This window comes from Neurospora hispaniola (assembly GCF_033458365.1).
Source record: "Neurospora hispaniola strain FGSC 10403 chromosome Unknown B0T23scaffold_7, whole genome shotgun sequence".
Taxonomy (NCBI): Eukaryota; Fungi; Ascomycota; class Sordariomycetes; order Sordariales; family Sordariaceae; genus Neurospora; species Neurospora hispaniola.
In genome coordinates, this window is record NW_026944412.1 from 3,115,557 (window position 1) to 3,126,779 (window position 11,223).

Here is an 11,223-nt window from a genome sequence, read left to right on the forward strand (position 1 = left end):
TTTCCCACTGTTCACTGTGTTCACTGGAGCCAGACTCGACAAAATTCTGGGGTATGCGGGGTAAACTAAGCGAATGGCAAAGTTCAGACCCGGCAGATACACAAAACCTGGGGAAACAGATGCACGAGGAGACGAAGGGCGGAAGGATTGCGAGTGGTTCACCAAGGTGGAGGTTTGTAGTGGTGTGTGAACTCGGTGCCCTCCTCCACATGATGAATGATCGCTCATCAAGATATCATATTCTTGAAGTCGAGCTCATCTGCCATGTGCCATGTGAAGCTATCACGGGTTCTTGAACCAGGACTTACCTCCCCCATTACCCCTTGGTAATTTCCCCTCGGCGCCACACAGGCCCGTGACGCCGACGAGGTCTTCAGACCTTCTGATGCGGGGAAAGGGCCCGATTCATTGCTCAGGGATCACACCATGGCTGAAGCCATCGACGGCTTGACGCAGGGGCAAACTTTAGCTCCTTGGTATATGTTGGTGGTCACGGGTGCAGCCTAGGCCGAGAAGGCCGTTGCCCGGCATGTATGGTATGTAGTGTAGAAGTACTTCTGCCACTGAGAGACCTCCGTTTCCCCCCTCCGTTTTCTCATCGCTGGAGCTTCCAATCCCCCAGTCTCCGCATTACAAGCGCGCGCAAAGCAGTGTACCTACTGCAGCTTGTCATGTCGTGCCAAAGATATCTGTCTAACCTCTGCCGAACATTGCCGGTCTTGGGTAACATCTCGGCACCTGCCTCCACAACAGCCGAGGCACCTGACAGAATCTGGACGCTTCCATCCGGACAAAGATGAAAGAAAGCTGGATGGGGCAAGAAAAGCAGCACTGGCAAGATGGCGATGGCAGTAGGTAGCCAAGCTAGCGGTTTGGCGCCAATCAACCAAGGTTCTTGCTTTCCTTGAGCTTTCAGGAAGAGATAGATCTCTTCAACAAACTCCTCAATGGCAAGCCAACTACAACATGCAGCAGCAAGTCATCACACACCACACAGTCTTTGAGACAAGTCTAACCTCGTCACCACAGCCAAATCATCACCGGCTATTTCCATAGTAGCAAGTCTAGCAGGGTTGTCGTTCCACTTGAGCTTCGGCCAGTTTGCGGGGAGCCACGGGCGGGAAGACGGGAATCATGGCGGGGCCCCGGATTTTTGCCCTTTCCCCTCGCGTTAGCACACTTCTCCAGTCTCATTGGTCAATAGTTGGTTCATTAGAAGGAAAGTCTGCAAATCTCGTGTGAAGCTTGTGTCTCCCTTGACCCATTCTCTTGTGGACTGTGAGAGTGGGAAAGCGAAGAAAGCAATGGTTTACGAAAGAGGTAAGAAACGGGAGCCATGTCGCCTCAACGTCCAGTCCCCAAAGAGGACCATTCACGGACCACATCGGATAGCAGTGGAGAGAGTAGTACCAGACCCGAACTTGGCCCTTGTCTGGTTCGGTCCGTCGTATCGCTGTCGATCGGTCCTTTACCATCTTGCCGTCCACTTTTTGGGCTTAGGGCTGCCAAAATCCAATGGTCGTCATCAGTGACAAATTAGCCAGAATCCTGGTCACTTTTGTTCTGCCAGCCGAGGGGTGTATGTAGGCAGTCTGTTGTGTCCGGACATGAGATTGCTCCACTGCGTGGTTAGGTATCACAAGACGACGCTCAGGGACCGTCCCTCTTTCCCATGTTTCCCTACCTACAGGTGCCAGTCTACCGCTCCAATGATCTATGGAACCAACGGCCAGGGCTTAGCCAAGAAAGACGGCAAACTGGATCATGATAGCCACGGGCAATACAAATGGTAATGTTAAAACCACTCAGGTGGGCAGCATACGTCTAACGGGTTGTCTCTGCCGTCGGGTTTATGCCAATATCTACCAGCACCATCACGCGTTGTGTATTGGATATACATCTTGGTGGTCTGCGTCTAGGCTGTGTTCTGTCACCCGATGTTCGAGGATCTTAGATAGGTACTGGACATTGTTCATCAAATTTTGGTTTGCAGCATAACTATGTTACTGATTATAGGATTGAGCGGGTGGAGTAACCCATCCCCTTGAGTGGCAATTGGGAGAAGGTATAGTTAACCTACATAGTCATTTTATACTCAACAACTATGTGGAGTTTCACCATTCATCCCTACCTGAACGCTGTAAGGTATCAATCACATCAGTTGATATTCTCATTATTGGAATCCTAGGTAGTTTCCTCACAAGCCCAACACCCAATCTCGTAATCAGACCACAACTACCGGATCAGGATGTCACTACCTATCGCAACCGACTCCCATGTCCCGACCATCTATCTCCCCAAAGCCCGTCCATGTCCATTGGGAATGGGCGCGTTCGGTACCATATCCTGGGAGCTCGTCCTGGGAAATCCGAGTCTCCGGACTGTAATCCCGGGGATCGTCTCCATTCCCTCCCCATCGGCGGCGGTCTCCATCGGCATTTGAATTTCAGAGTCTGAAGTCTGGAGCAGTCAGGGTCTTCTACCATTTATATTCTGTGTAACTGTGCTTTGCTTTCCCTGCATCTCCCAACAGCCGAACCGAATTTGATGCGGTCATGTCCAGTGCCGTGGTTCGCTCGTCTCGGTTTTGCTCGCTTCGCTACCGAGTACCGGTTCCAGAGACACGGGACGAACAACGTACGACAGGACAGCAGGACAGTCGTAGTACAGTAAGCACACAACCAACGGCACCCATGGCGCGGGATTGGGACATGAATGGTGCGGGACGACAGAGGGACATGGACGATGTGGAAGGTTTGTGTTACTCGAGTTTCGCCCCATTGAACGCATCACATGCATAAGATAGGTACTGTGCTGGAAAACGGAGGGAGAAAATGCCGTGTTACTATAATACAGCATGAGAGGATAGGTGATTCGAGGTCGCTACGACAAAAGAATGAGCTCAACTGATTTTTACAGGATACGCAAGCGCAGTGGGTGGGCAGAGTAAAGTACAACAAGTAAAGTGCTAGCAATGGCAAGCGAAGTAAATACCTTGTATCGCGTGGATATTGATATCTCTGCCTGTTCACTTTGATTTGAAGGTCGAAAGGTCTGGACGCTGCGAGAACAATTCTTTTCAGCATTTGAAAGTTGGGTTGGAGTGAAGTTCTGACACCTGGAAAACAGCAGAAGGAACGTTGGCATGTATGACTCGAGTGTCGGATGGGAGATGATATTGGCTGACGATGACATTGAATGATGTGGCTTGGTGCTCGACAAATCTCGGCTTCCGGAAATATTATTCAAAGGTCGAACATGGCCTGACAACAACATGAATCAGTGATCGTACCTGCTTCTGTCTCTTCTTGAAAATCACTGGGCTTCGAAGATTCTGGTTAAAATCTCTTTTAACCTTTTGACCTCTTCCACTTACTTCGCTCCAAAACCGGCAGTTTTGAGGATACCTTCATATCATCAATCCAACGGACACTCGCTTGTTGTTCATCTCCCAGATATCTCAACTCATTATCGATGATTGATGGTCGTTCCCGACTACACCACCATGTACAACCAACGGATCGGGCGTCAAGAAGCTCGAGGGTAGGGGCCCCAACAACAACTGACACCACCGGCCTCCACAGAGCCTCAACAGGTTCAACCGCAGACTGATCCGCAGGTCACTCGAGACAGCAGCGATTCGAGTGAACGCACTTTAGATATCGTCGACAACTGCTTCGGCCAGGACAGTTTGAGACCGTTTTGTCGGCAGCCGCCGCAATGTCACACTGCGTTGTCTTTGGAACATGATAACAAGGCATTGGAGACCTCCATGATCGTTAGTTGTGTATTGACGGCACTTGGTACAATTTGCGCCTTGTGTGCTCGCCGCTCGAGACAACTGCCTATCGAATTCATGATGCAGAAGCGCAAAGGAGATGAAGCCGATCGATCTCTACTAGATGTCCGTTGTCCTTGTTTAAACAAGGGGATGTCCTGCATAGAGGGCGAAGGAGGGATGGTTTTGAGAAAGGGAGGCTAAGAGGACCTCATAGTGATTGTAGGTTTTGAGGTCGACGCCAGTAGTCTCTCATGACAGACGTTCAACCGAATGTGTCATTCAGCCCCCATCCGCTCCGCCGCCACATGTGGCGCAATCTCTTTATACCCTTTGGGTTTAAATGGTGTAACATTACTTGTGTACACTATGTATGTAATAGGATCGATGGGTGGGTGAGTGTGGTGAGGAGCTGTATTGTCCTTGAATTGACCAATATGGCGCGATCATCGTGAGTGCGGGGTAGCTTAATGGGGAGCTCGGGGAGCTACGGGGGCGGCCGGGCCACGGGGGACCATCCAGCTGTTATTTTTCAGGGTGCACCACCTACGCCATCACTAACACGCCTTTGCGCCGTGCTCCCCGTTGCGGGGCAGGCAGCGTCTTTGACCCTGAACACGACCGGAGCTGCCCGTCGTCATGATCGCTATCTCCACCCCGGATCCCGGAGGTAAGCTCGGAAGTTCATTCGAAACGTTGTGTATCATCACTTATCAAAGCTCATTTCCCTTTTGTCGTTTATCTCATGTTTTCCATAAGAACAACACCTCCGCCAGTAGCAGTATCAAGACTTGCAGCTAGATATCTGACTACCATCTCCTCGGCATTTAGAACCACCACTCACACTCTCCCGGCAACACTTGGTCATTACAATTCCAGAACTTTGCGCGGACTCACCATCCCTATCTTTTCTTTTCCTTCTACTAATACCAAACTTTTTGCGAACTTTCTTCGCCAAACAAAAAGAACAATGTCCTCAGCAGTAGCCAAACGCCTCGCGGGCAAGACCATTGTCATAACCGGAGCGTCATCAGGAATCGGGCGTAGCACAGCCTTCGAGTTTGCGCGGACCGCGCCCAACCACGGCCTCAAGCTGATCCTGACGGCCCGCCGCGTCGATGCCCTTGAGCAAATTGCCAAGGAGATCCGCCAAGAGGTTGGCGAGGGCGTGCAAGTGCTGCCTGTCAAGCTGGACGTGAGCCAGCCGGAGGAGGTCAGGGGGTTTGTTGGGAACTTGCCCGAGGAGTGGAGGGATATCCATGTGCTGGTCAATAATGCGTAAGTTTCTGTGACCCCGTCAGATGAGAATGATCAAGGAGATTGAGAAGAAGGGAAACAAAAATACAATTTTTTAAAAAAAAAAGAAGAGACAAAAATAGCTAATGAAAATGATACATGTACAGTGGTCTCGTAAAAGGAGGTTTGTGCTGCTCCCTAACCTAACCAACCTCCAAAACCTCACTTAAAAAGCTAGTACTAACCCTCCGAAACAATTCAACAAAGTCGCCCAAGCTCCCTCCATCGCCGAAGAAGACATCAACGTCATGTTTGCCACCAACGTCACCGGCCTGATCAACATGACCCAAGCCATCCTGCCCATCTTCAAGGCCCGCGGCTCCGAGGGTGGTTCAGGAGACATTGTGAACATTGGTTCTATTGCCGGGAGAGAACCATACGCAGGAGGCTCCATCTACTGCGCCACCAAGGCCGCTGTGCGCAGCTTCACCGACGCGCTGCGCAAGGAGCTGATCGCCACGCGCATCCGTGTCATGGAGATTGACCCTGGCCAGGTTGAGACCGAGTTCAGCGTGGTGAGGTTCTATGGTGATAAGAGCAAGGCTGATGCCGTCTATGCCGGCGTCGATCCCTTGACGCCCGATGATATCGCAGAGATCGTGGTGTTCGTCGCAACACGACGGGAGAACGTTGTTGTTGCTGATACCCTGGTTTTCCCGAGCCATCAGGTACGTTTCACTCGTGATTATTCTGTTTGTGGGATTATGAAGGTGTATAACTGACTGATTGACTGATGTTGCAGGCTGGTGCTGGTGTTATGCACCGCAAGTCGACATGAAAAGACAGTCAACAGGGTTGTTGATAAGCGTATAGACGTACATATAGAGCTGAGATGTGTGAATACTAAAAAGGGATAAGACGTCAGTTCAACGCAAACGTGATTACCACACCCCCACTGCAGCATACAGTCTTCGACTGGGTTGAGCACTGATCTGATCTTGGATCTTCTTTGAATTTACTATTTTTTTTACCAGTCATTCATCCGCCAACTAAAGATGCAGATTTGGTATCTCGTTCAATGCTTGATTATCTTACAATGTATAACACCATCCACCTCATTCTCATTAAATGCCCCCTCCTCCACAGTTCAGTGCGTTTCCCGACCCTCGATTTCATTCTTAAAGGACGCAATATCCCCAGGGAACAGTTGGGACACTGGTGCATTTTCGCCGTGCCCGATCTCTTTAAGAATGAGTATCCCTTCACTCAGAGAACTTGCTATCAACTGGTGTTGTCCGGCCGTTGGTATGTGACATGCTGAATGGAGCCTGTAGAACATAGGTAATCAGTAGTTAGTAAACTGAAAGAAGGGACACATATGACCGTTACATACCAGAACTTCCTTGGCGTGACATATCCTCCAAGCCAACCTGCGGACGTTTCCGTCCGCAAGCACAACCGCAGGGGCAAAGTCGATACCGAACATATGACGAATAGCGTACACAACACGCCTGGCATACTTGCCATCCCTTTCGACATGGCCGCCGAAACGCTCTTCCGCATTGCTGGGCGCAATATCGGGGTCGCGGTCCAGGCAGTTACGGATGACTGGCAGGAGAGCTGTCTCAACGGCGCGCTCACCAACTTCTCCGCTGATATCGACGCCCATGTGCTCGTCGTCGAACTTGGGAATCTGGATTTCGAAAGGCTCCGAGATGGACATGACGTGGTGTCCGCCACCGTGGTGGTAACGGAATTCGAACACACCCTGTGTCCACCAAAGCTTGTCACCCTCGAAGATCATCTCACCCTCAACGAGATCCGTGTCCTCAGACTTCTTCTCGACAGGCTGGTCCCAGACGAGAATGCCCTGGTCGGTGGTGGTGTCGTACTCCCCAGGGTTGGTTGGTACCCAACGGCCAAGAGACGGAACCTCGGTGACCTCCCTAGAGCGATTGTCCGTGACCATGTAGAGACCGACCCAGTCCTTCTTGCTATGATTGGCGGGCGCAGTCCACTTGACGCGAATCGGGGCACCGTACTCGAACGCCTGGGTTTTGACATCCTTCAGCACGCGGGCGTTGGGGCTTTCCTTGCCCGTGGCCTTTTCATTCATACCCACAACACGTGTACCAGCCAGAGACAGACCATAATGCTTGGGATCATAGCCCGCAAGGTCGGCTGAAATCTTGCTGAGAGTGAGACGAGCGGGGTACTTGTTGAACAGAGCTGAAGTATCCTTGACAATGGTGGATGATCCAGTGGCGAGTCTGGAGCGAGCAGCATCTACGAACTCATCGATGAAGTGCTTTGTCTCATCCAGGACCTTGTCGATACTCTGCTGCCACTCAGTAACAGGGGGAGGTAGAGAACGCTTGATGAACTTGGTGACGCCGGCATCATCACGCAGGTTGCGGCCATAAACCTTTTGCATGTGAGGCTTCTCAACATACGCGAGGAACGCAAGAGTGAGGAAGTGGCCGGCAAGAGCCATGAGGAAGATGGCGCGGGACCAGGTGATCAGGGCAGCGCCCCATAAGCCAGCAGTACCAAAGACGCGCTCGGGGTTGTTGAGGAAGCGGTAGATAGAAGTATAAGTCAGCTGCCTCTTGCTGTCGAAGAAGAAATCGCCATAGAACCATCCGAATTCGCCTAGCGACTCGTAGATGCTGGTGGCGGTCCAGACCTGGAGGGCAATCAAACTCAGGCCAACGACGTGCTTGAGAAGCGCCCAGCCGTAGGTCCAATCGGCGGGGAATTCATACATTTTGTAACAGGCAGCGATAAAGGAGGCGTGGCAGAGGCAGTTACTCAGGTGGTAGATGCCCTTCCACTGGCGCCAGGCCTCGCCCACGCTCTCGCCGTACTTCAAGAAGTGCCTAGTGAACATCTTCTCCTCAGACTGCATGGTCAAAATCACTCCCAAACCGAAAGAGTACCACAAACGCCAAGCCAAAGCATGCAACACGAAAAGGGCTTGGTAAAAGCGGGTGTTGGGAGTGACCATAGTGACGACAGCGAGGTAAGCACAGAGGAGCACGATGGCAACGTCCGTGATACGGAAGAAGTCGAGGTTCTTGAGACCGATGAGGTTGTGGACGGGCAGCGGGGTATTGTCATGTCTTCCGGTTGTGGAAGGGACAGAGTACTCGGAAGCAAACTCCTGCAACTGACTACCAGCCTCCGACTCGCACCTCACACGGGGCTGAGGCGGGTTATAGGTCTTCTCGATATGAGGATTCTCGACGATTACCAAGAAGGCGAATTGGGCGGCATGGGCGATGATGGAGATAAACAGGACGTCGTAGCTCGCGGCCATCATGGAAATACCGTAGTACCCAGCGTATCCGATGGAGTACATGGGGTGAGGAGCCAGCTCGAAGACACCATCGAAGGTAAGTTCCTGCTCAATGAGGTAAAAGAAGTCTAGTGTGGTCAGTTCCCGTGTCCTGTGAGATTCGGCCCAGGCAGTTCAACTTACCACCCCAGTACCAAGCATAGTCCTTCACAACACGATGAGCATCCAGCTTAACCCATAGGTTGAAGCCAACGAGCGTGATTCCAGCAGCCCAACGGGCAGTGCACATGAACAAACCCTCTCCGTCCGGCTTGTGCGCGCAGACGATAGCGAACAGGCAGTAGGAAATGAAGTCGCACATGAGAATCAAATCGACGACGCGGCGGAAGGTAAGCCAAGTGTTGTACTCGATAGGAGCCTCTTCAAACTTGTAATCCTGAGGGATCTTGGTCTCGAGTTCCTTCTTGAGCAAATTGTAAAGCCATGGGCGCGGGTTCTTGCCAGTCGCGGGGTTCTCAAACAGCTTCCACCTCTTGGCCCAAGTCACTAGGAGCTTGTACTTGGACTGAATCGTCAACAGGTAACCAATGCCGACATTGTAAGCCAATCTCCAGAACATGAAGATGGCGGCAAAGAGAGGCCTCTTGACACCCCACGGCAGGTAGTAAGCGGCGAGGAAGTGTAGAGCGATGATGGCGAGCACGGCGACATCTGAGAGGTTCTTGGGCTCGCGAGGGTCGAGCAGCTGGGTGACCATGTCATGGGTCGTGGGGACGACGAAGACTAAACATTGGGAGGGGGTGTGTTAGTTCATCCCAGGTCTAACTCGGCTGTAAAGATTGAAGACAAGACGCCGAAGTATTTTCTCACCTGTGCCATCTGGAGTTTTGCCGTATGTCTTTTTGACCCTTGACGCAGCGGCATTGGCCTCTGATTGCTGCTGCTGCTGCTTCTGCTGCGAAGTGTCCTCTACATTCTCGCTGGTCGCCGATGCGGTAGGATGCCGTTGGCGGACATCACTGTTGAGCCTGGCGGCAGAGGGATCTGCTGCTGAGGAGCTCATTTTAGGTCACGGTGTTGAAAACCGGATTGACGTGTAGATTTGTTAAAAGCGCCGAGCTTGTGTAACGTATTGAACATCCCAAGAGGGAAACAGGAACGGGAACGGCGAAATCGGATCAACGGCAGTCTTGTACTCAATTGGCTCGCCCGAATTCTTGGGCGCTGAAGCGTGACCACCACAAGGAATCCCCGACAATGACTCGGAAAAGTTCAGGAAAGTGCCAAGCTTTGTTGTTGGTTAACCGACGATGAGACAACCAAACAAGGCAAGGGGCGGGATGACAAAAAACGGACTGGCCAGAAATGGTGTTCCTTTCGTTATTGACTTTTCTATGTTGTTGTTTTCTGGAGACGACGTCACGAAGACAATCAACTTAACTGAAGCATAAGTAAGGCAGATAGATGGATAAAGAAAGTGTCGGGAAATGTCACGTCAGTCACTCCTCACGAATACCGTCGACGAGACAAATGAACAGAGTAGGAAGCCCATCTTCACATGCAATTCATGGTGCTTCTCAAGTCAACAAACTCATGTGGGTTCAGGGAAGATCCTTGTCTTGCTAGAGTGTCGATGCCCCTCTTTTCTCTCGTGCTCCCCTCCTCTGTGCCTTCTTCGCCAACAACGGCTCGCGGCTCTTCCGGGAAACGGGGGATCGCCCACTCGGGAAATAGGACACTGGACACGGTATGCGCAGTGCGCGGAGACCCGAAGGCGTGCAGTCAGTTGTTGAGCGATCCCGGGCTTGTGTCTTTGCAATTGGATGATAGAGCCGAGCGCGCGTTGTCCAGAGGATTCGGGAAGCATCTCTATGGCGGTGCAAAACTGGAGAACTGCAGATATAAAAAGCCTATGTAGTGTAAAAACGGCCTGGAACCCGCTTATTGTGCGGAAAGAGAATCCGGTCTTCGCCTTGTCAGAAAACCCACCAAGAGCTAGGTTGTATTGGAAAGGAAGGAGGAGGGGAATCTGAGGGTGGATAGTTTCCATGGTTTGAGGCTGGAAATTCGGGCCTGGAGATGACAACCAGCTGCCAATATACGCAATTGTCGATACGCTAATCTACACACCATTGACGCCCTAACGTCTTGGTGTATCTGGGATTAGTGTCTGTTAGTAATAGCTCACATGATTGGCTAGTTTAGCTGTAGAACGCCATTAATATTACTAACAGAACGTCATCAAAGTGACGAGCTTTCCCATATCTTTGTTACAGTGTAGCATGTATGCCCCTCCACACTCTCTTCAGTCTTCACATCCAGGTTCCACCTCAACAACTTTCGAAACAACCGGGGGAGGACTACACTACGTCAGTCTGCCATCGTCAAACATCGCCGGAATATTCAGTCAAAGAATTAGAATCACACAAGTTTTTTTTTCCTATTAATCTCTTTCGTCTCTGCACTACCGGCTTGGGACCCGACCGAAGCTGTATGCGCAAGGGGGCCAATGGTGATGCATGGTGCCTGGCGATCCTCGATTTTATGGCAAGAACGCGTCGTCTTGTGGAACGGATCGAGGGAACCAGTCGACATAATTCTTTGACCACTACAACCACATGTTTTCATACCCACCGCCTATCAAGCGATAGACTTCAATCAACGGCCTTCAGAGGGTGACAACAGTCACTCTGCGTCAAAGAGGACCAGGACGCCAAGACATCGCATGAGATTCAGAACTGTCCAGGTAGTGTCGAAACAACAACCTCACTACACATTCAATTATATATGCACTCACTTGGGTGGTTTCTTCTAACTCTTGAACTTTCCATTCCTCTCTCTCTCTCTCTCTCTCGCAGTGTCCTTGTCCATCATGATGCTCTCCCGTCTAAGTGATCCCTTCAGCTCCAGC

The 11,223-nt window shown here is 51.2% G+C and overlaps 3 protein-coding genes across 3 annotated transcripts; 1 reads left to right on the forward strand and 2 right to left on the reverse strand.

The window, feature by feature from the left end:
- Positions 1–2,505: 2,505 nt before the first annotated feature.
- Positions 2,506–3,568, reverse strand: B0T23DRAFT_224656 (uncharacterized protein). The gene is made up of 3 exons (XM_062833790.1): positions 3,377–3,568; positions 2,995–3,263; positions 2,506–2,883 (listed from the first exon to the last, which is right to left on the reverse strand). Exons 1-3 carry the CDS (start codon positions 3,411–3,413, stop codon positions 2,554–2,556), a joined length of 636 nt encoding a protein of 211 aa, XP_062690335.1. The 5' UTR covers positions 3,414–3,568; the 3' UTR covers positions 2,506–2,553.
- A 1,180-nt stretch (positions 3,569–4,748) lies between these two features.
- On the forward strand, positions 4,749–5,852 carry B0T23DRAFT_431812 (uncharacterized protein; the record flags this gene model as incomplete). The annotated part of the gene is made up of 4 exons (XM_062840343.1): positions 4,749–5,056; positions 5,182–5,198; positions 5,282–5,742; positions 5,817–5,852. The coding sequence occupies 4 exons, from the start codon at positions 4,749–4,751 to the stop codon at positions 5,850–5,852; spliced, it is 822 nt and encodes a 273-aa protein (XP_062690336.1).
- Positions 5,853–6,036: 184 nt separating this feature from the next.
- Positions 6,037–9,788, reverse strand: B0T23DRAFT_224714 (phosphatidylethanolamine N-methyltransferase). Its single transcript, XM_062833791.1, has 4 exons — positions 9,183–9,788; positions 8,496–9,095; positions 6,408–8,440; positions 6,037–6,342 (listed from the first exon to the last, which is right to left on the reverse strand). Exons 1-4 carry the CDS (start codon positions 9,373–9,375, stop codon positions 6,277–6,279), a joined length of 2,892 nt encoding a protein of 963 aa, XP_062690337.1. The 5' UTR covers positions 9,376–9,788; the 3' UTR covers positions 6,037–6,276.
- Positions 9,789–11,223: the final 1,435 nt, after the last annotated feature.